At 48.7% G+C, this 25,000-nt stretch overlaps 1 protein-coding gene across 1 annotated transcript in view; it reads left to right on the forward strand.

Annotated features, from left to right (window-relative positions):
- Positions 1 to 25,000, forward strand: part of LOC133137665 (atrial natriuretic peptide receptor 1-like) — a gene marked incomplete at its 5' end in the record, with an annotated part of 70,617 nt that overhangs the window by 1,726 nt on the left and 43,891 nt on the right. The window contains 3 exons of the mRNA XM_061256004.1: positions 18,754 to 18,941; positions 19,944 to 20,057; positions 23,605 to 23,743. Of these exons, the coding sequence (XP_061111988.1) occupies positions 18,754 to 18,941; positions 19,944 to 20,057; positions 23,605 to 23,743 (441 nt within the window). The remainder of the gene's footprint in view (positions 1 to 18,753; positions 18,942 to 19,943; positions 20,058 to 23,604; positions 23,744 to 25,000) is intronic.

Genomic DNA, 25,000 nt, shown 5'->3' on the forward strand with positions numbered 1-25,000 from the left:
GAAACCCTCTCCAGCTACTTTTAATAAATAGCAGTATGGATAATTATTTTAGACATTGAAGAAAGATCTAAATATAGAAATACTTCAATGCTAAAACTTTTAAGTAAAAAAGAGAAAATGTAAATGGATATAATTTTGTTTGGTGGAAATTGAAGAAATCATTATTGCAGACACTTGTGTGACTGGAGCTGAGCATGACAAAAACGTTTGATTAATAGGGTGAGATTTCTCTTTTCTCTCTTTCCATAATCACAAATGATAAGCTCTTCTTGATTGAACAAAATTAAGTTGATTGAAGTTTATTAGTGTTGTCGTACTGGGTTACAATATGAATGTGCATTATGGACTGTGGCATTATAGAAATATCGAGACAATGGGGACATCAGCTACACCGGTCTGGACTGGTTTTATCTGGTTCCACCTGGCCCAGCCCAAAAGAAAGGCTAAAGTGGATCCAACTCAGAAGCTCAGAATGGCTCAGGGTTATGGAGTTATTTTTGCATAGTGATGCAGCAGCAATTCAGTGTCTTCAGGTACACCCATCGATTTGAGCTCGCACAGACATGAGGCAGGCTGTCTTTGGAAGCAGGTCTGCAGGTGCCCGTTTTGACCAGTGGGAGTCGCTGGTGAGTCATGGTGATTCTGACCAAGCTTCCCTGGCGAGGTTGCCTCCAATTACGTTGACGCCGTATTTGGCGCTGGAACAGAGCCTTAACGGAGACCAGACCATGGGGCCCATCCACACACTGTGCCAGCCCCTTAACAGATACCAGACCATGGGTCCCATCCACAAACCATAACAGCCCCTTAACAGATACCAGACCATGGGGCCCATCCACAAACCATAACTGCCCCTCAACAGACACCAGACCATGGGGCCCATCCACAAACCATAACTGCCCCTCAACAGACACCAGACCATGGAGCCCATCCACAAACCATAACTGCCCCGTCAACAGACACCAGACCATGGGGCCCATCCTCATTCTGGAGCATTATTTTAACACGAAGAGTCACCCAGCAGCTCCGGGAGAAGCAGACTGAATTGTTACCGGAGAGGCCCGGTGAGAGCAGAGAGCCTGTGCTTCCGGCTAGCGAGGCAATACCCTGGCAAAGGGCCCAAGTTCTGCAACCATTCAGTGCCCATTTTGTAAATTGGCTGCGTTGACGTCTCGCTAGCTGAGCTCGTCCGTGGGACAGAATGACTTACTCCTGGCAATGACGCACTGTAAGTGTGGGGAAAGGGAGGGAGGGGGGGAGAGAGAGTGCGGAAAGGGGCGAGAGACAGAGATATAGATACCGAGCGCTCAGGAAGTCGCGCAGACTGAAGAGAAAGTGAGAGGCTGAGAATTGCACATAAAGGCGATGGAGCCGGGCTTAAGGTGTGTGTGTGTGTGTGTGCGTGCGGGTGTGTGTGTGTGTGTGTGAGTGTGTGAGTGTGTGAGTGTGTGAGCGTGTGTGCGCGTGTGCGCGTGTGCGTGTGTGTGTGTGTGTGTGTGTGTGTGTGTGTGGGGTGTGTGTGTGTGTGTGTGTGTGTGTGTGTGTGAGTGTGTGTTTGCCTTGACGATGCATATGCCAGGTGAGAGTATTCAGGTGAGGGGAATATTGATAGCTGAAGAAAAGAAGGTGTTAGAAAGACAGGGCGGGGAGTGGAGAGATTTGTGTTATTCCAGGCCCTCTCACCTTGGCTCATGTAATGCAACAGAAAATCTGTGTTTGTAAGAGTGCAAGGGGTTGTGTGTGTTGAGACCTGACCTACAGGACAGTAAGCCCTGACCTACAGGACAGTAAGACCTGACCTACAGGACAGTAAGCCCTGACCTACAGGACAGTAAGACCTGACCTACAGGAGAGTAAGACCTGACCTACAGGGCAGTAAGCCCTGACCTACAGGGCAGTAAGACCTGACCTACAGGACAGTAAGCCCTGACCTACAGGGCAGTAAGACCTGACCTACAGGACAGTAAGACCTGACCTACAGGGCAGTAAGCCCTGACCTACAGGGCAGTAAGACCTGACCTACAGGGCAGTAAGCCCTGACCTACAGGACAGTAAGCCCTGACCTACAGGGCAGTAAGACCTGACCTACAGGACAGTAAGACCTGACCTACAGGGCAGTAAGCCCTGACCTACAGGGCAGTAAGACCTGACCTACAGAACAGTAAGACCTGACCTACAGGGCAGTAAGCCCTGACCTACAGGACAGTAAGCCCTGACCTACAGGGCAGTAAGACCTGACCTACAGGACAGTAAGACCTGACCTACAGGACAGTAAGCCCTGACCTACAGGGCAGTAAGACCTGACCTACAGGGCAGTAAGCCCTGACCTACAGGGCAGTAAGACCTGACCTACAGGGCAGTAAGACCTGACCTACAGGACAGTAATAGCTTGCTTATAGTTTCTGTGTTGCTTGACACGTACACTACAAAAACAAAGCCCCCGTGATTTTGATACTTCTGACTTACTACAGTCTATATCGGGTGTATACAGTGAGGTCCGTATGTATTTGGACAGTGGTACAATTTCTGTAATTTTGGCACTGTACTCCCAGCACATTGGATTTGAAATGAAACAATGAATATTAATATGAATATAATATGAATTAATATGAAGCTTAAAGTGCAGACTGTCACCTGTTATTTCATGCTATTTACATCCATGTCTGGTGATCCGTGACGGAAATACATCCATTTTTATACGTAGCCCCCCCCCCCATTGTAGGGGACCAAAAGTAATTGGACACTTGGCTTCTGAGCTGTCTCTGAATAGGCAGATGTTATTCAGTCATTTCCTTAGTGAAAGTATCTAGTTTTCAGCATTTGGTTTTTGTTTGCCTTTGTTATTGTTATTGGCATTTGCGAACCAGTTGGCAGTTGTGCCAAAGGCCATCATTTGTGCCACTTTACACATATTTACAGACTTACTGTGTATTAGTATGCCTTTAAAGGCTCTGAGAGTGAAAATGTGTGCTAAGCATGAATAGATTAACCTTTTGAATTGTAGGTTTTTCAGAATGCTTTTTCAGAGTGAATGCTGTTGCTCTCAGTTCCCAGAGGTGATTATTACGTCAGCAATAGGATTACATTACATTAAATTACAGGCATTTAGCAGATGCTCTTATCCAGAGCGACATACAATGAAGTGTAAATCAGATTCATGGACAAGTGCGTTGAGGACCCTAGAGTCCTAGCGTGATCAAACCTTGAAGAGTACAACAACTTACTACCCAGCTTACCACAGTTGGCAGCTAGAAAACCCAGAGTACTATACTATATTAACTATACATAAGTGCTGTCATAAACTATGGCATACACAAGCCTAATCATGGTAGTGAGGTAGGGAAGGAAAGGTGTAGCCTGAAGAGATGAGTCTTCAGTGTGCGCTTGAAAATTGTCAAAGACTCTGCCACAGGAAGGTCAATCCACCACCACCACCACCACTGTGGGGCCAAAACAGACAATCGTGACCGAGAAGTGGAGGTGTGATGAGGGGGGAGGTGCCAGGCGTCCCGAAGTAGTGGAACGGAGGGGTCCGGCTGTTGTATAGGTTCTGATTAGTGATTGATTGTATGCAGGGTCTGATCCCTGAACTGTCTGGTACGCGAGCACCAACGTTCTAAATTTGATCCGAGCCATAACAGGCAGCCAGTGAAGGTCACTGAGCAGGGGGGTGACGTGAGAGTGTCTGGGGACATTGAACACCAGGCGACTGGCGGCGGGATCAATTGTTGGGGTCTGATGGCGGATGCTGGAAGGCCAGCCAGCAGAGAATTGCAGTAGTCCGGGCGGGACAGGACCATTGCTTGGACAAGGAGCTGAGTGGAGTAGGTGGTGAGGTAGGGTCGGATTCTCCAGATGTTGTACAGGAAGAATCTGCATGCCCGGGTCACCGTAGCGATGTTCTTGGAGAAGGACAGCCTGTTGTCCATCACCACTCCGAGGTTTCTTGCACTGGGGGATCAGGTCACTGTGTTATCCCCTAGTGAGATGGAAAAATCAGGGAAGGGGGATATTAAAGCAGGGATGAAGATTAGCTTACCTGGGCTGAACTTTTAATGGTGGTTGCCCATCCAGCTCTGGATGTCTCTCAGGCAGGTGGAGATATGGGTGGAGACCTGTGTGACAGAAGGAGAGAAAGAGTTGGGTGTCATCAGCATAGCAATGATATGACATGCTATGAGCAGAGAACAGGGCCAAGGGATCTGGTGTAAATGGAGAAGAGGAGGGGTCCGAGGACTGAGCCCTGGGGGACTCCTGTAACAAGGGGACAAGGGGTTGATACTCTACCAGCCCAGGTCACCTGGGAGGACCGGTCAGAGAGATATGATTTAATCCAGTCTAGGGCTGTGCCACAGATCCTTGTCGGAGGAATGTTCAGTTGAGAAAATTCTAGAGATGGTAAATGGTCGCCATGATGCTTCTCATTCACCCATTCACACACACACACACGCACACACACACACACTCACACACACCAATGGGGATTGGCTGCCATGCAAGGCACCAACCGGCTCATCAGGAGCATTTGGGGGTTAGATGTCTTGGGCCGGTACACTTTGACACACCCAGTGCGGGATCGAACCGGCAACCCTCTGACTGCTCTTACCGCCTGAGCCGGTGTCGCCCCGTTTACTGTGTCAATTAACTGCTTTTTATCAATTAAGTGTTGAGTAACAACAACATCCAGGACACCGAAATATTTGTGATCTTGCCCCGTGAGACCCCTCAGTCTTACTCCACCCCGTTGAAAGGTGCGAGAAGGTCGCCCGAATGCGTACGCGTCTGTGACTCATCCCGCGATTTCATCCCGTGAAGTGCCTTCTGCCTGGCGTTTTTACGAGCACTCCACCGAGCGGAGCTCCACCGAAACAATGGCCTTTTCATTCATCACGCCCGTATCGAATGTGACACGGAGGAGCCAGCTGTGTTGGTCCTGCAGCTCGTAAGAGCGGGAAGGTGTCTCATTTCCGTGCCGGGGGGGGGGGGGGGGGGGAGGTCGGAGGCCCTGGAGGAGATTCCGGCGGGTTTTCATTCAGCTTTCCCGGCGCTCCGGATGCGGTCCGGAATCCGTGGCGGCACTCTCCCCGTATTCCCGTTTCAATCGATACCACCCTCGTTTACGGGATCAGTCCCCGTGCGGGGGAGGGCGATGCAGCTGCGGCAACACGCACGCTAAAAGCAGGGTGCAGCGTTGCATCGTGGGACGGCTGCGGAGGCTTCCGTCTCACCCCTGCTTTTAAGTCTGCGTCCCTCGCCTGAGCTTGTGTGTACGTGCGTCATTTTGATGAATATCGCTCCTTTTTGATTGGACACCTGCCACTAAATCTCATTTGTAGGCAACATGCAGACGCACACACACACACACACGCACACACACACTATACCACACCCACAGCATACACTAGCTCATAACTTGAAAGCTGAGTCTTGAGTAAATTCAGCAGCGGTGTGTATGCTGCTCCTCAGTGATGAGGAGTGTAAAAGAGAAAGAGAAAATAACACGTCTCAGTCGAACCACATGCAGATGTATTATTTCAGTGATCCAGCTCCAATGTCCCCTTTATCCTCCAGAGACCCAAATAAAGTTTATTTTAGGTAGAATACATTATTCTTGATAATGAAAGACCAGAGTCCGTTTCAGGGAACATTGCTGAAGAACGAGAACGGGGGCCATTTTACAGTGGAGCAGTGAGTGCCTTTCAGCCTGTCCGCCGGAATAAAATTGCTCCAGGTAACCTGGTAATTTCCAGGCAATAAAAAAGGGGAAAATTGTTGAAAGCAAAAGGAACACAGCCCCCTCGGAGAGCTCAGAGTATGGCCATCCCTTATAAGGGATGCCGGGCCTGTCGGAAACACGGGGGCCTCCCGTGGAACATCACTCATCGGGAATTGTTGTTCTCTAATTTCTAAATCTCTCGAGTCGATCTTTTTCCGGTCTCCGGGTCGTCGCGGTTTCGCGGGCTGAGAATGTCAGATGGAGAAGAAGAAGAAAACAAAAAAAAAAAAACACAAAAAGGAATCGATGGGATGAAAATAATAAACAGCTGGAGTTCGACCTTTACGTTCGCCCGCTCCGTTACTCACCGGCACCTGTGTTTTAATGCTTAATGTCAGTTTTTGTGTCATGCGGAGGAAGTGCCCTCTGGAATACATGGAGCGGAAAATGATACTGAATACATCGTCGGGCCGAAATTCGACCCTTGAGGTTTAACGTTTTTTTTTTTTTTCATGGGTCAACGGTTTCAATTAAGTCCCAAAGAACTCCCAAAGTTCTTAGCGTGAAATACCTGGGAAACATAACTTGCATGTCATAACTATTTCCAATGACGTTTTTTCTCAATTAAATGAACGAGAGAGAGAGGATTATCGCACTCGACAGGGGAATGAAAGCCAGCAGTGATTTCTGCTTTTGTTCTTTTGCCAGTTTGCATTTAACAGAAAATTAACTAACGAGAACTATTTACAGCAGATCTTCGCACTGGGCCTGCACATCAATCTGTCATTTATCCACATCCATCAATCTGCAGGATGGGGAACGTTTGACTGACAGGGACGTTCTCCAATACGCTCTGCTGGGGGGATGGAGGAAACAAGTGACTGTTACCACGACAACAAGTAGCGCCAAGGAAGAGAAATGTGGAGAATGAGAAAGGCAGTATTTGTCATTCATGGCGTACTGTAACGCGGAGCTACGCATTTGGCAAGTCAGGCAAACAGAATATCAGTCACAGCCACACGTGTCTGCAGATGAGATTATCCTGCTCGCGCAAAAGCCGGGAAGGAAATCCGATCCTGATCCGAAACGTTTAAACAAATGTTTTTTAACATTTTTTTTTTTTTAAACAAAAATTTCAACACTTCAACAGATGAATGTGGCGGCCTGACGCTATTAGTTTCGGACAAATTCATAGTTATCGCAGAAATGGGGCGCAGTTCACAAAGCACGGGTACCGCGTTAGCTACATAACTGTGCTGAGTAAATTCCGGAACAGCTCTTTTTAACTTCAGTCCGTGTTCCGGATTCGGGAGTCCAGGATTCCGGGCCTGGCGGCTCACCCAGTAATTCTGCTTTGAGGGAGACTGTCGGTGTACATTTCTGGTTTTCCCACCTTCCTTTTACCAGGGTGTCAGGCAGTCTGGCCAATCACTAGCACTAATTAGCCGGGAGGAAAGAAAACCAGGGCTGGATTTGGATTCGAGGGCCAGAGTTGAGGATCCCTGGTGTGCAGCTTATGTAAGCAGACTGTTGAGGATGAGTGACGCAACCAAAAATGAATCACAGTGAAATGAAAGGGAAAAAAAAAACAACAACATTTACTTTTTGATTTCATAAAACAGTCCAGGATCCTAATCACGTCTACTTACTTATGAACCAAGACCATGTTCCTCTGAATGGGTCACCCAGCTACCAGCTGTTTTTTTCCTTTTTTTTCTCACCAGGGTGTACTTAAACTTAATTGATACAAGCAAATATAATTTGTGCAATATTGGTTTGTCTGCGACAGAGGATGTCCAGTCTTATTGCCTGGGGGTTTAGGGCTGACATTTGGAAACGGATGGAGGCGGCGAACACAGACAGTGAGAAAGACAAAGTAAAGTGCAAATAGAAGATGACATAATTCCTCGTAGGACGAGGGAGGGAGCGGTGAGTGAGCGAAAGTAAAATGGGGGAGGAGTTTTATGGAGGAGAATAAATGAAGTTCGCGGAGGCGGTCACGGTAACTGCCTTCCCTCTCTCCGACCAGAACGTATCTGCCTATTCATCCAAACGAGGGGCAAAGTAATAGGCAATAAAATAAAAAAAAAGAGTCAGACAATCAGACAATAAAAAGTCAAGCGGCGAAAACATTTATCTGGAGTGCATGCTGGGAAATGAGGTCTCCGATCCTCAGAAACGAAATTGGGCATGTTCCCATCTAGTCACACAAACAAGGGGCGCACGCACCAGTCGATAGCATTAACCAACTGTGGTGCTTGCTGGGAAATGAAGTCCGCAATTACCCCCCTGTGGACTCCGTCTCCCATCAGCCCCTTGAGGATCGCCCCACGGTGCTTGGCTATGGGGAGCGTGCCGTGACCTCTTCTTGGGGACTCTCTCGCAAAGAGGACGTGCTTTATAATAAACCAAAAACCAAAAAAATCGCTGGGATTTGAAGGATAGACGTGTCTCCTCGGCAGCAGGAAAGAAAGATGGGGGAGGAATCCGCGACCCCGTGACCCAGGGCCGTCAGCGGTTTCCAGTGTTGCTCTTAGCTAAAGATCACATGCATGTGGCTCAGGAAGGGACGCGGAACCCTCGGTCTGCAGTGTCAGGATAAAATCCATAAAAACCCATCAATGAAACATGCAATACGTTGACCCCCTCCCACCCCCTCCATACTCCCACGCACTTGAATGGACTTGTGATCCCCTTGGCATAATGAGACGTGTGCGGAGCTTGTGTGTGTGTGTGTGTGTGTGTTCGGAGCTTGTGCGTGTGTGTGTGTGTGTGTGTGTGTGTGTGTGCGGAGCTTGTGTGTGTGTGTGTGTGTGTGTGCGGAGCTTGTGTGTGTGTGTGTGCGGAGCTTGTGTGTGTGTGTGTGTGTGTGTGTGCGGAGCTTGTGTGTGTGTGTGTGTGTGTGTGTGTGTGTGTGTGCGGAGCTTGTGTGTGTATGTTTTTAGACATGCACATGTGTGTGCTTCCTGGGAGTTGTCCAGGTGGTGTTGTTGGGGTTGGGGGGGAGTTAGTTTGGGTGGGTCGCGTCACTGACGGAGACCACCTTTACTCCACACATCCCTCTATGGTGGACTGATCCCGGGGGGGGGGGGGTCTCCTGCCCGAGGTCCTTGCTCAGTACCCCTGAATAAGAGCTCAGTACCCCTGAATAAGAGCTGGTAGTGGGGGTGTTGGGATGGGGGGGGGGCTGTAGACTCAATTATACGCATCCAGCAGTCTGCACTGCTGCTGGGCAAACAGCAGGATGAAAATTAAAAATAAAAAGGCAACCTGCACGCGGCATATTGCTCCCAAAGTGCTATAATGCACAACAACTGCACGGCGTGTCTCTCTGAAGAGCTCGTGGGCTGGAGGCAGCCTGGAAGGCGGGCCAGCTGGAGGCTCCGTGAGGGGCTGCCAGTGCCAGGCAACTAATCCCAAAACAGAAAGCAGCCCTGTGAAACCAACCCAAAAACCATGCATCACTACAAGTGACTCCTCGTAGAATTATCACACCACACGGCAAACGGTCGGAATTTATACAGCGCCTTCATCCAAAGCTTGGTACAATTGATGCTTCTCATTCGCCCATTCATACACACACTCACACACCGACGGCGATTGGCTGCCGCGCAAGGCGCCGACCAGCTCGTCAGGAGCGTTTGGGGGTTAGGTGTCTTGCTCACGGACACTTCGACAGGACACTCGGTGCCTTGCATGGCAGCCAATCGCCGTCGGTGTGTGAGTGTGTGTGTGAATGGGTGAATGAGAAGCATCAATTGTACCAAGCTTTGGATGAAGGCGCTGTATAAATTCCGACCGTTTGCCATTTGGTGTGATAATTGGATAAACATTTACATTTACCATTTACCCAGGGCGGGATCGAACCCTCTGACTGCCAGACGACTGCTCCAATGTTATCATGTGTATTAATAGAACAACATTATCATGTGAATAAATAAAACAACATTATCATCTCACCTGCCTGCTCCATTGAGGGAGATCCATACAGGTTTTAGGGGGTTTTAGTAGTTCCTCATAGCTGCCCTTGTCTTGATCAGTATCTGGAAGGCATTCAGATTTCTGCTTAATTACCCATCAAGGAATAACGCAGGAGTATAGGGATGAGGGGGGCGCCCGTTGCCATGGGAGAGAGCAGTGGAACTAGTGATCCGCGGCGGTCTGGGAGAGAGAAAGGGTCAGGCGGGAATGGCAGTTGGCGGTCAGTGAGGCACGGGGGGAAAACAAGATGCTTTTGCACGTCTGATTTCACGTCCGGGCTGGGTGGGGGGTTCTGGGGGGGGGGTCTGGAGCTCTGCAGACGGGACTGCCCCCACTCCGTGATTTACGACATGCATTTAATCCCAGCGGCAGCCCGGAGATGAGCCGCCCCCGAAATCGCATCAGCGATCTTCTCCGGTGGTGTGCGAGCGAGCCGTCGCCTAACGACGCGGGCGTCTGCGCTCCAGCGGGTCACACGCGACGCTGTCCTGCAGGTCACCTGGCTCAGCTCACCTTTGACCCCTGACCCCGCTTCCTGGTGCTTTCTCCCCGCTGTCCTGTTCACCAGTGACGTCCCCCTAGCTCTGTACCCAGTACCCCCCTCCTGACGCACCGTGCCCAACCGCTAATGCCACCGCGTCGTTCAGACCTTTCTGGAGGCCGTACGTTCGACTGCAGCTCCTTAACATCGCTCTGCCGTACAATGCACTTAAAATAAGAATTTCAAAGTCTGTTCAAAATCAAAGTTTTATCACTGCTATGAATGAGTTATGCAGCTGGTTAAGTGCCTTGCTCAAGGGTACAATGGCTTTGTCTTACATGGAAATTGAACCCGCAACCCTTTGGCGGAGAGCCCGGATCCCTAACCACTAAACTACACTTCTGCAAATTGTCGTGTTTATATCCCTGCGGGCCCCTCCTCCTGCCACTCGGTCTGAAATGTAGGATTTGAGGAAATGACACATAAAATGAATAATACCCCCACCCCCCCGGCGCCCTGCATCCATTAATCACAAACGTTTTATGTGGAAAACTTTTAATCAGACCGCCAACGGACGGTACTGCCCTAGGAGTCATCCACCCCCACCCTCCCATTCCTGAACCCATCTATCCCAGCATACCTTTCAGCTCTGATTAAGGATACTCTTCTGAGAGAGAGAGAGAGAGAGAGAGAGAGGGAGGGGGCGGGAGAGGGAGAGGGAGAGGGAGAGGGAGAGAGAGTGAGAGAGTGACAGAGTGAGTGTGTGAAAGAGGGAGGGGGAGGGAGAGAGGGAGAGAGTGACAGAGTGAGAGGGAGAGGGAGAGAGAGTGAGAGTGTGTGAGAGAGGGAGGGGGAGGGAGAGGGAGAGAGAGTGACAGAGAGTGAGAGTGAGAGTGAGAGGGAGAGGGAGAGGGAGAGAGAGTGAGAGTGTGTGAGAGAGGGAGGGGGAGGGAGAGAGTGAGAGTGTGAGAGAGAGAGGGAGAGAGAGAGAGTGTGAGATAGAGAGTGTGAGAGAGGGAGGGGGAGGGAGAGGGAGAGAGAGTGAGAGAGTGACAGAGAGTGAGAGTGTGTGAAAGAGGGAGGGGGAGGGAGAGGGAGAGGGAGTGAGAGAGTGAGAGTGTGAGTGTGTGAAAGAGGGAGGGAGAGGGAGAGAGAGTGAGAGAGTGACAGAGTGACAGAGAGTGAGAGTGTGTGAAAGAGGGAGGGGGAGGGGGAGGGGGAGGGAGAGAGAGTGAGAGAGTGACAGAGTGACAGAGAGTGAGAGTGTGTGAAAGAGGGAGAGGGAGAGGAGAGAGAGAGCGCAGTAAAGATCATTCCCGCTGAAACCGAGCTCGGCTTGTTTGTGTCTTCCCCCGCCCCCCGCGCATAATACCGGCCCCGCGTGTCCAGACACGCTGCTCCTCAGCCGGCGGTCCGGGGGGGGAGGGGGCAGGGGGCTGGGGGGGGGGGGGGGGGGGGCAGGGGGGGGCCGGGCTCGCCTTGTTAAACACACAGAGAGGACAAACTGTTTTAATCCGTTGCTGTTTTTCTATTGGGGAACCATTTTGTGGCAGGAGGGGGTGTACCAGCGTGTCGTCGGCGGGGAAACACAAAGCGTCTGGTCTGTGGATAAACTGTCGAAAATTAGGCCAGAATCCTGACCGCACTGCGGGAGAGGCGCGGGATGTTCCGGCTCCTTACTGTTTTCACTCGCCACTTAACTGATCAGTTAAAGCCAGATAACTCGCGGTTGAATCAAGCGATGTTTACTGGCGCTGAATTGAAGTGCAACTTTGACGTCAAGGCTCTGCCTCTTGTCACTTCCTCTTATAAGCCACGGAGTGACACTACAACAAAATGGCGGCCATATGGGAAGCGGAGCCCACAGGGTGACGCTGGAGTGGTGGTGGCTGCGCAAAAGAATTAGTGAGAGGCGCTGATACAGGAACAAACAGGGGCACGTCGAGCTGAGGCAGCTGCAGAATGAGCTGGAAGGGCCGGACCAGGTGAGGTTGACCAGGTGAGGTTGACCAGGTGAGGTTGAACCGGTGAGTTTGAGCAGGTGTGGTTGAGCAGGTGTGGTTGAGCAGGTGAGTTTGAGCAGGTGTGGTTGAGCAGGTGTGGTTGAGCAGGTGTGGTTGAGCAGGTGTGGTTGAGCAGGTGCGGTTGAACAGGTGAGATCGAACAGGTTGGGTTGAACAGGTTGGGTTGAACAGGTTGGGTTGAACAGGTGGGGTTGAACAGGTGGGGTTGAACAGGTGGGGCTGAACAGGTGAAGTTGTTGGTTCATGTAGCCCCCGTTAGACGTAAGCATCATGTGAGCTGGCAGTGCTTCTCCAGTCGTCTGGCTCAACTAGCTCCACAGGCTTTGTATCGTTTGATCACACCCTTAATTCCCCCTCACCCAACTTCCCGGGTGTAAAATGGCTTGCTGGTGTTACGCACCCCTGCAGCGCACAGTCCCGTTGCTTTGAGGTGGCTCCGTGTGACAGACAGAGGGACCGTCTGAGCAGCGACAGCGTGTAGCCTGCCCGGGACTTTTGGAAAGAGCGGAACACAACGGCTAATAAACGTCTCGAGTTGGGCGAGACGTCTGAAGCCGTTGCCTGTTGCCATGGCTACCGTTCCACTGGGCTGCAGCCGCACTAGAGCCAGAACTACCTACGATGCCATGCTGCCGCCTCACCCCCGCCCATCCCTCCCCTCCCCTCCTCCTCCTCCTCCTCCTCCATGGTGTCAGTTTGGACTGAAACTGAAAAGGGGCTCTGCTGGGTGGCTGATCCGGTTTGGCCGCTGTTCTGGCCCGGGGATGGGCCCTGCGGTCGGCGTTTGAGTCCAAACTGCGCCGGTCCCGACTGGCGGCGAAAGATAAACACGCGCCGTGCAGTGTGCAGCCTCCCAACTCATTTCACTGAAAGTTGCCTGTTTGCAGACTTACCTGTGGCGTTACTTTTAGCCAGTTAAATTCAGGTTAGAGTGAGACGGGTGCGTGGGGGGTTTGGACCCAAAATGCACGACTCAGAAACACTGGTGTAGTTAAGTCCCGTCAGGGCTTTATTCGGGGAAATCCAGAAAGAGTAGAAAAAACAAGCAATGTTCGTACACGTAATATCCAGCCAAAAAACCAAAGCGCAGTACCGAGGGAGAAGGCAGTCTCGTAATTGGTACACATGCAAGAAGTCTGGAAGCCAGCAAAGCTGTCAGCGGGGCAGAAGTTCAGGCGGACGGTAGGCAGGCTCAGGGTCGATGACGGCGCAAGAGTCAAGACCGAAGTCTGCTCCACGGGGCAAAAGCACAAAAACAGCAGGCAAAGACGTGGTACAGGCAGGCAATGGTCAACAAAACAGAAGTCAATAATCTTTGGTCGGTAAATAGGCTTGGATTGTAACGAGTAGACAATGGCTTGACAAAAGACGCTAAAGAGATGCACTGACGAACAGGAGGCAAACAATTTCGCAAAGACAAGACATGAAACTGAGCTATATATGCAGGTGAAGACAGGTGTAGACAATTAGCTTGAGAGCAGCAAGAGAATGGAAATCAGGTGTGGAGGATTGACAAGTTAATGAGGTAATTAGTAATCGTTAGTAATAAACATATCCTGCCCTAGCGTTAGTAAATTAGTAAATGACATGCACAAGAAACGTAAGGTAACGTAATGTTAGTATTTCCCAATCCTGATCTAGCATTAGTAGATTAGTAAGTAGACAAGGGAAATTGAAACAATTAGGGTGTGAGTGACAGCAAGGGAGAGAGAGAAAGCAGGAATGCAAGATTTGCAGAAAGACATGAAAAAGTGTATGCTAATCAATGACCAGTACCACGTAACATGAAACATAAATTGTGACATAACAAGTTTGCGAAATATGACAATAAACTGAGTAACATGACACGGCAAGACTGACAATTAAATCGTAACAACAACTAAACATGAAACATAACATAACATAATACGTGACATGACAATAACATAACCAAGACAATAACTAAACATAAAACATGACATGACAAGCATGAAACGTGACATAGAGCTTCCAGGTGGCTCATTCAGTTAAGATTTGGATGAGCCCCATGGTCGTCAATCGAATCGGGACTGTTCCAGTGCTGTCTGTGTCCAGTAGCTCCATAGGGCGACTTGTGTCGGCCAGGAGACGGGAGGGTTCGGTCAGTTAGGCCTCCACATTTCATCATTACATTACATTACATTAGTAGCATTTGGCAGACGCTCTTATCCAGAGCGACGTACAGTTGATTAGACTAAGCAGGAGACAATCCTCCCCTGGAGCAATGCAGAGTTAAGGGCCTTGCTCAAGGGCCCAACAACTGTGCGGATCTTATTGTGGCTACACCGGGGATCGAACCACCGACCTTGCGTGTCCCAGTCGTTTACCTTAACCACTACGCTACAGGCCGCCCTATCTAGCGGTAGCCGAACATCCATGGACTGCATGTGAAAGCCACACATGAACGGTCCTCCTCTGACTCCACTCTGCACATGCTTAGCTACAGTCTGCAGTGTGAAAAGAAGCAGGCGAGTGACACCACATGTTTTTGAGGAGAGCAGGGGCTGTCCCCAGATTTACATGAAAAAAGAAAATAAAAAAAAAATGTATGTTGTGGCTAAATTTAAGCACACGCACAACCCAGCGGTACCAAGCACCTTGATCTGGTACGGTCCATTTACCCGGGAAACAAACCCTCATTACTGAATCACCTTCTGTTCCACAGCAGCCCAGTCAGAGGGGCAATTATGCCACTGTAATTATATGCAAATATGAGTGCGGGATTTGAATGCTGTTCCTTGCTATCGCAATTGGATTTTTTTCTCTTTTTTTTCTTTGGTACAATGGGGCCTGCCCTGGAGACACGGGCCCCAGTGATTAGCTGTCTCAACTGTGGATAAGATCCACACAGCTGTTGGGCCCTTGAGCACTCCCCCTTAAACTCACATTGGTCCGGCGGGGGGATTGCCCCCTGCTTAGTATAATCAACCCTAAGTCGTGTTGGATAAAAGCGTCATGCTACATAACAAACATTTCTATCACTTTAGACGAGACGCTGAAGCCGAACGTGAGGGTGTGAGCTTTAGCTCTTCTGCGGCTGGATGTTGGCGTGTGGTCTTGCCGTCTGAGAAGCAGCAAGGTTATTTCTCTCCCTCTAATGACAGCTGTGCTCTCTGGCTGCTTCACAACGGGCAATAATGAGCCCTGCCGACTAACTTTGGCTTTTCTGTGATTGGAGCGCCACCACAGTTCAGCAGATTGGTTCCTCGAGTCTGCGTTTGTGTCTGTAAAGGTTAATTGGCTGATGTTCCTCGGAAATAAAAGCCTGCTGGAAGCGTTTCTGCGGGCAGTCTGGAATCAGCCGTGTTATCATCGCTACTTTGTGTGTTGCTGTGGATCATTTAGGATCCTGTTGTTAGCCATTTCTTTCTATACCTGTATCAACGTTGTTCATGTACGCGATTGCATCTCGTAAGACTCACAAACGGGGGAAATGGGGGGATTTAATTATGAATACGTCTTTATCTTTCCTTAGAATGTAGACTGACTCAAATTGAACTATCAATGGAGTGAACGAGTCACTCTGAGAGATTGTGTTATTTTCTGCGCATTGATATTTAATAATTTATATACAGAGGGTGCATGGGCATTGGCCCCCGTTACTGCCCCGACTGACCCAGCAGATACGGGTCAGGAGCTTCAGTTAATGTTCAACCATCAGCATGGGGGACAAATGTAAATCTGAGTGACTTTGACTGTGGAATGATTGTTGGTGCCAGACAGGGTGGTTTGAGTATCTCAGAAACTGCTGATCTCCTGGGATTTCCACGCGCAACAGTCTCTCGAGCAGCGTTAATCAATTGAGTAGCACTGCTCCAGAGTTTGCAGAGAACGGTGTGAAAAACTAAAAAAATCCAGTAAGCAGCAGTTCTGCAGGCAAAAACGCCTTGTTAATGAGAGAGGTCAGAGGAGAATGGCCAGTCTGGTAAAAGCTGACAGGAAGGTGACAGTAAGGCCAATAACCACCGATAACAACAGGTTTGCATCTCTGAACACACAACGCATCAATCCTTTTCAGTGGATAAGCTACAGCAGCAGAAGACCAATAAGTCTAAAAAAAAAAAAAGTCTAATAAATACCTAATAATGTGCTCACTGAATGTATACGTAGCCTGCACTATTTTCGTTTCTTTCGCGATATCTTTTTTTAATAATAAAGTGAATGAAAGATACAGGAGTGACAGGTGCAGGTAGGGAAATATGAAGTAACGTTCCCTCACAAATCCAGCGCCAAGGAAGAGAAAGCAAACCAACTGTCGCCGGGTGAAATTAAGCTGAGGATAAAAAACCTTCATTAGCACGCGAAGAACAGGGCAGAAAAAAAGCCCCCAATGCCTATTGACAGAAGGTCTTCAGCAGGGTCATCAGGGTTTTGATGTTGCCATGGAAATCAGACTTAACTGACGTCAGCCTTTAGCTATAATTCTTATGTTACAGCCCAACGGGGGTTCTCCCCACCACTTTAATCATTTTAATATAATTGATGTCCAGCTGTGCTGAAACCCATTCCCTTATGGGCAGCCAAGGACAAGTCCTGGTGGCTACATCACCGTTTCCCTGATCTACAACTTTATTTTATTTGAATACAAATTGTACACTATTATGTCAAAAAACTCAATACAGTGCAATACTTTTATTGCAGCTTCATAGAACTGCAAAGTGCATGCTTTAGTATTTGATGAAATAAGTATCTTTCATTGTATTATTATTATTATTATTTTTACCCTTTATTTATTTAAACAGTCGTGGAACTCGCAGCCTATGAGTAACTCATTTGGTTACCTCCCTATTGTGCTACATGACCAAACCATAAGCACTTTATTACAGTATTGAAAGGCGCAGATGATAAGGGAACCAAATATGTTGCTTATAGGTTGCAGGTTCTGCAACTGTGTAAACAAATAATAAACTGTCAGTTTTGTAACGGCTACTTCACATTAGAGACCAATTAGTCTGATATGTACTCACAACAACAATCTGTCACCAGTCCAAGAGACGCATACATTATACGATTCTGTATATTTACATGACATTACAGGCATTTAGCAGATGCTCTTATCCAGAGCGATGTACAGTGAAGTGTGATGTGATGAGGACCCTTGAGGAAAGTACAATTGCGAGTCCTAGCGTGATCACATAGATACAAATTGAATACCCTTGAAGAATACATCAACTTACCGACTAGCATACCACGGTTGGCAGCTAGAATACCCCAAGTACTATAACAACTATACATAAGTGCTGTTATAATCTATGGCATACACAAGGCTAATCATATAGACTTGTATAGACTGGGAACCATGCAGCATCACACAGTGATCCAACACGATCCTCTCAGAGATTTTTTTTTATCTGCGCCCTCCACTTCCTGAATGAAAACCGGGAGACAGGAGTGTGGACAATGAAAGAGTGGCAGCGACAGCTTTTGGCTGCTGCCACATCACATCACATCACATTACATCACATTACATTACATTACATTACATTACATCACATTACATTACATTACATTACATCACATTACATCACATTACATTACATCACATTACATTAATGGCATCTGGCAGACGCTCTTATCCAGAGCGACATACAGTTGATTAGACTAAGCAGGAGACAATCCTCCCCTGGAGCAATGCAGGGTTAAGGGCCTTGCTCAAGGGCCCAACGGCTGTGCGGATCTTATTGCGGCTACACCGGGGATCGAACCACCGACCTTGCGTCTCCCAGTCGTGTACCTTAGCCACTACGCTACCGGCCGCCCAAGTAGCCACATTTGTGTGTGCACTGTGAGACTCCACGTCCTGCAGTGTCTGCAGTGTCTGCAGTGCTACTCAACTCCACGTCCTGCAGTGTCTGCAGTGCTACTCAACTCCACATCCTGCAGTGTCTGCAGCACTGCTCAACTGCAAGTCCTGCAGGTATTCGCTCCTACCGTGCACCACCTGATTTCACCAATTATTTGACCTGCTTTGTTCAGATAATAAAGCTAATTAGTGAAATCAGGTGGTGTAGTGCACGGTAGGAGCAAATTCCTGCAGAAACCGCGGCCTGCAGGACATCGAGTTGAGTAGCGCCGCCTTAGAATGATAAGGTTCTGACGTCATTTGACAAAAATTAATTAGTGTCAGAAATATGTCGTTTATAGGGAACTCAATATATAGTATGAGTGAAGTTTTACACAAAGATACTGTTGAAAATTATGAAAAAATGCCACATTCTAAAAGTTGTATCTGCTTGGTGCCCATTCACTTTGGAATCTTTGAAGCTCAATATCTCTTGTATCTCAGTGTAGGTCAATAGCTACATATCTTGTGTAGTCTTAATATTCTGTATACTCCCCTTGTCAAAAATTACCCGCATTCACTAAAGCCCTAAAATAAAGCAGCTTAATTTAATTTTAAACCCCAAATCTATTTTGCATGAAGAAACAACCTGTCACACATTACACAATATGTCATCAAATTTCAACAACAAAAAAAGAATCGGGCACCGTAAACCATCTCCCTGTTTTTGCGCCCCCCCCCACCCTCACAGTGGTGTACGTGTGTTGTGCATGGGACACGTTCCGGCAGCTGATGGTGAACTTCCGGAAGGCCGGTCTGCCGCAGGAGGAGTATGTCTTCTTCTACATCGACGTGTTCGGCCGCAGCCTGCTCTCCCGCCCGCCCCAGCCCTGGGCCAAGGGCGACGCCGATGACCCCGTCGCCAAGGAGGCCTTCCGGGTGAGCAGGGCCCAGGGAAAACGCCGGAGCTTTAGATACTGCGTGTTTTACCAGGGCCGCCGAATGTCACAGTATAACGCACGGCAGTGTGTGTGTGTGTGTGTGTGTGTGTGTGTCTCTGTATGTGAGTGTTTGTTGTGTATGTTGTGCATGTGTCTTGTGTGTGTGTGTGTGTGTGTGTGTGCATGCCTGTATGTGAGTGAGTGTATGTTGTGCGTGTGGGAGTGTGTGTGTGTGTGTGTGTGTGTGTGTGTGTGTGTGTGTGTGTGTGCGTGTGTGTGTGTGTCTCTCTGTATGTGAGTGTTTGTTGTGTATGTTGTGCATGTGTCTTGTGTGTGTGTGTGTGTGTGTGTGTGTGCATGCCTGCATGTGAGTGAGTGTATGTTGTGCGTGTGGGAGTGTGTGTGTGTGTGTGTGTGTGTGTGTGTGCGTGTGTGTGTGTGTCTCTCTGTATGTGAGTGTTTGTTGTGTATGTTGTGCATGTGTCTTGTGTGTGTGTGTGTGTGTGTGTGCATGCCTGCATGTGAGTGAGTGTATGTTGTGCGTGTGGGAGTGTGTGTGTGTGTGTGTGTGTGTGTGTGTGTGTGTGCGTGTGTGTGTCTCTGTATGTGAGTGTTTGTTGTGTATGTTGTGCATGTGTCTTGTGTGTGTGTGTGTGTGTGTGTGTGCATGCCTGCATGTGAGTGAGTGTATGTTGTGCGTGTGGGAGTGTGTGTGTGTGTGTGTGTCTCTGTATGTGAGTGTATGTTGTGTATGTTGTGCATGTGTCTTGTGTGTGTGTGTGTGTGTGTGTGTGTGTGTGTGTGTGTGTGCATGCCTGCATGTGAGTGAGTGTGTGTCGTGCGTGTGGGAGTGTGTGTGTGTGTGTGTGTGTGTGTGTGTGCATGTGTGTTAATGAGAGAGGTCAGTGGAGAAGGGCCAGACTGGTCAAATCTGAAGACCAATCAGTCTAAAAAAATAAGTGTAATGAATACCGCATTTATGTCTGTGTTGAAAATGCAGAGCGTGAAAATCGTGACCTACAGAGAACCGCAGAACCTTGAGTACAAAGAGTTTGTTTCTGACTTGAAGGCGGACGCAAAAGCACTCTTCAACTTCACTGTGGAGGACTCGCTGGTGAGTATGAAGTATGAAAGACATGAACATCAAAGGGATCATCAAATCTTCATCAAGCTTTTTTTTTTCCTCCCAGGTAAATTAACTACACAATTAGTGCTACTGATTGGCCAGACTGTCTTCACACCTGACTCCCAGCTAAAGGGAGGGTGGAGAACCAGCAGTTCTCAGCACTCAGCGACCATGATTTGATGATCCCTGCTTTAGGTTAACCTCAACATCTCTTTGGTCCGGTCGATGGTACGCTGCAGGGGGAAATAACCGAACCAATCGCTGTGTCTATGCCTGAAGGTCAAAATCAGTTCTAAAAAAGCAATTATCACATTCCATCCACGGTAATCTACATGAATGGGCTCTAATTAAGCCAAGATGATGATTGACAGCCGTGTTTCCACGGCAACATCTACTCCTTTCAGTGTACAGAACTGCAGACGTGCAGTAGACTCTCTGTTGTGGTTGGCGGTAATGAGATTTTAATTCTTTAATTTTTTCAGACATGAAAAGTGCAATTACCTGTCCATGACCTGCGCAGAAATGAGCAAATAGGACTAGTCCATACATGGAAATCTTACAGCGAGGCTTAATGACCGGTGGCCTCAAACTAGTTTCCACAGAGGGCCGTATGCACGTTGGCTTTCATTCCAACCAATTCGTGTTGCCTTAACGGTTCCAATTACTCACTCAGCCATATGCATTTAACCGCATTACAACACGGTTGTTGTTGAGATAACGCAAATGATACATTTCCCTTTATATACGTACACTGTGTCCGACGTACCTAATTCAGCAAACAATAGAGCTAATCATATCATCCGGTTCTGAAGCTGGAATGAAAGCCGGTGTACACACAGCTCTCCGTGGTAGTTTGGGTCCACAGGCTTAAACACTGTGATTAAATATAATGATGTTCATGGTGTTTGTCTCCTCTGTCACTCGATGCTTAGTGTAAATCTGTCCAATGGAAGAGATTAAGTTTTCTGCTCTGGTTGGAACCAGCAAATATAATTTTTGCACCTGTACAATATTTTTATTTTTTATTTTTTATTTTGTCGCAATCTCTGGACTTCCTGAGTGTCACCACTGTGCTTTGCTGATGAGCCAATTATTTGTGACAAACTCACCCAGAACCGTGCTCTGTCCTCTCTCCTGGTCCTGGAGAGCCGCAGGGTGTGCTGGGGTCCTCTCTCCTGGTCCTGGAGAGCCGCAGGGTGTGCTGGGGTCCTCTCTCCTGGTCCTGGAGAGCCGCAGGATGTGCTGGGGTCCTCACTCCTGGTCCTGGATAGCCTTAGGCTGTGTTGGCTTTTGTTGTTACTCAGCACTCAATTTATCAATTAGAGCAGTTCATTATAGTTAACTCACCGTTTCTTGGGTCTGAATTGGTTGCTGACATTAACTTGAAAACAAAAACCAGCACAGCCTGCAGCTCTCCAGGACCAGGAGTGAGGACCCCAGCACACCCTGCGGCTCTCCAGGACCAGGAGTGAGGACCATTGCCTTGGAATCTCCGTTAACTTCCAGCTGGGAAAAATGATTAAATCTTTTTTGTCCTATCACCACAAATTTGTCAACAATTTAAGACACAGAAACAAAAACGGAAATTGCTACAATATTGGGTGCTGGGCTGCACCCGGGAGAGGGGTTCACTGGTGCGACAACTGAGAAGGTGTCGAGGCAGAAGAGGGCATCATTTGGAGCTCCACTGGAGAAAACAGAACATCGATCAGAGCTTCAGCGCATTCGAGAGACATGAACATCGATTACAGCTTCAGCACATTCGAGAGACGTGAACATCAATCAGAGCTTCAGCACATTCGAGAGACGTGAACATCGATAAGAGCTCCAGCGGAGATGGACAGAGAAAGGCGGTAGCGGGGGGAGAGGGGGTTGATGGGAAACTGCGGCTTGCGTGTCGGGGGGGAGAAGCACACTCTCTGTGATATTCGGGATCAAACACTTGCGTACATCTCCGTCTCTTCCTCCCGCTGACCCATCACCCCCTTCTCTCACTCATCCTGTTAACCATTCATGTTAATCAGTCCGTGTGTCGTGTCTGCTTGTCTGTCCGTACCTGCACCGACAGATTTCTTCATCCGTTCAACTATTCCTGTAGATAAAAAGCAGCTAGTAGCGTGAGTTATAAAGTCAATTCAGTTCAAATAAACAAAAACTTTATCAATCCCCTGGGGCATAGGCATAGCTAAACGAAATGACAACATGCACACAACATGGACTCAACAGAAGCACAGTAGAAATGCTGCATCCGTCTGTCTCTTTCCGTCCACCTGTCTTTCCAGCTCTCTCTGTCACTCTCCCCCCATGTCTCTGGTGCTCTGAAATTGAGCAGGGACTACTGGCAGAAGTCAGCAGCATAGGCTGTCTGAGCCACGGCTGCAGTTTCAGTTTCTATAACAACCTCACTCTCTACACAGCAACACCCCCCCCCCCCTCCCCCACCGCACCCCACCTGCCAACATACCCATACCTGTATATGGCTGCCACCAGCCAGAACCTTCACATCAAAGTACTGTACACTGATTGGTTCAGTTCGGGAGTCACATACTGTTCGCGTGTTGGAGCTCCATCCTTTCATGTTGCGATATCTGATTGCTCGGTAATCTATCGGAAATTAGCCGGCTTCTACTTTGCCTGAGCGCCGCTTTCTCCATGGCAACGAGGACGAGACAAAGGAAGGCTATGACTCCGCTAACAACTACATCACGAAATAAGTGGAAACGCCCCGGCACCGGACCCTTCGATTGGTCTGTTTTGATCGGTTCGACAGCTCAAGCGATTGACGGCTAATGCATCTCGTCACCTGAATAACTGAAAGCCGAAATCTGAGTTATTGTGCACTGTCAGAGCTCCACTGTGTCTCCGGGGGGGCGGCCTGTAGCCTAGTGGCCACGGCACAGGACTGGGCCCCGTAAGGTCGGTGCTGCTTCGTCTAATCTACTGTAAGTTGCTAGATAATGAACCCTGTCTAGTTCAGTCTGGGAGCTCTTGCCCTTTTCACGCCTACCATAGAGGGTTCCAGAAAGAACTAGAAAGGGTCCCTGTTTGAAGACAAGCCAGAACCCCTTTTTTATTTTATTTGTTTGTTAGAGCGTGTTATGAAGGTTTGTGGTGGATTTTACGGACGCAGATCTCCTGTACCGTGTGTCCTATTTACAGTGAGCTCCACAACCTTTGGGACAAAGACATTTTTTCATTTGGCTCTGTACTCAACACGTTTGATTTGATTTGTAATCAAACGTGGTTAATGTGCAGATTCTGTGGTTTAATTAAAGGGTATTTGTTTTATACATTTTGGTTTCACCATGTAAAATCCATCACCAAACACTGAGTATCTTACGTTAACTACATATGCAAGCTAATGTCATCTGTGGAAACTAACTCAGTAGACTGGGTGAGTGTATAGTGGGGACCAATCTGTGGAAGCTAACTCAGTAGAGTAGCTGAGTGAGGAGATGGAATGAGCAGATGGACTCAGTAGAGTAGCTGAGTGAGTGGATGCATTGAGCAGATGCCTCCTCCTGTCGTTGCCCAGATGAACCTGATTTCCGGGGGGTTCTACGATGGGGTGATGCTCTACGCCCAGGCCCTGAACGAGACTCTCACCCTGCAGGGGGGCGGGGTGCCTCCAGGGAAGGCCATCACCAAGAGGATGTGGAACCGCACCTACCACGGTGAGTGAGTGTGAGTGTGTGTGTGTGTGTGAGAGCATGTGTGTGCGTGTGTGTGTGTGTGCGTGTGTGTGTGAATGTGTGTGGGTGTGCGTGTGTGTGTGTATGTGTGTGTGTGAGAGAGAATGTGTGTGTGTGTGCCTGTGCTTGCGTGTGTGTGTGAGAGAGAGAGAGAGAATGTGTGTGTGCTTGCATGTGTGTGTATGTGTGAGAGAGAGAGAGAGAGAATGTGTGTGTGTGTGCTTGCATGTGTGTGTATGTGTGTGTGTGTGTGTGTGTGTGTGTGTGAGAGAGAGAGAGAGAGAGAGAGAGAGAGAATGTGTGTGTGTATGTGTGCTTGCATGTGTGTGTGTGTGTGTGTGTGTGAGAGAGAGAGAGAGAGAGAGAGAGAGAGAGAATGTGTGTGTGTGTGTGAGAGAGAGAGAGAGAGAGAGAGAGAGAGAATGTGTGTGTGTGTGCTTGCATGTGTGTGTGTCTCCTGGTTTTGCGTCTGCATCTTCCCAGGGTCATTGTAAGCCACCCTGAGTGAACAGTGTAAGCACTCTGTTCAATCTCACACTCGGTATGTGCCTGTCCTGACCTTCTGTCCCATCCACAGTACATCACGTCAGATTTCTGTACATGCTATAATTACATCTGACAGCACCTTTCACTGTATCAATCAATCCCTCCCAGGTCATGGACAGTGTGGCATCTTTACCTGGGGGGGGGGGGGGGGGGCATTCCTGTCCTGGAGGGCTGGGGTGTATGCAGGTTTTTGTTTTAACCAATTACCCGGGCTAACTAAGCTGATTAGCTGTACACCTACACTGGCTCACTCACAGATTAGATCAAACGTTTCAGGCAAGGACCCAAGAGCAGTCTCCGGCAGTCATTCCTGTGCTACTCAACCGGAAACGGACACGGCCCTCGTTGCCCACCCCTGCACTAGCACAGGGGTGTTAATCTAAAGCCCCAGGGGGCCTCAGCGTCAGCTGGTTCTCGTGGTTTCCTTGCAATCGGCAGCTGCTAATTAAGGCCTTGAGAACACGGTGTGTGGATTCTTTAGCAAATCAATGACCTAAATCAGAGATAATCAAACCTACTGCTGGCTTTCCGCCCTCCCTCTTCCTGGGAGTCTGGTGTGAAGACAGGCTGGCCAATCAGCCGCAACTGTTCAGCCAATTACCTGGGAGAAAATAAAACCAGGACCGTTTTTTTTTGGGGGGGGGGGGGTTTCTTGTTCCAACCGAGCAGGTACGCACTTGATTCTACTAATCA

The sequence above is a fragment of the Conger conger genome, chromosome 9 (genome assembly GCF_963514075.1).
Source record: "Conger conger chromosome 9, fConCon1.1, whole genome shotgun sequence".
NCBI classification, from domain to species: Eukaryota; Metazoa; Chordata; class Actinopteri; order Anguilliformes; family Congridae; genus Conger; species Conger conger.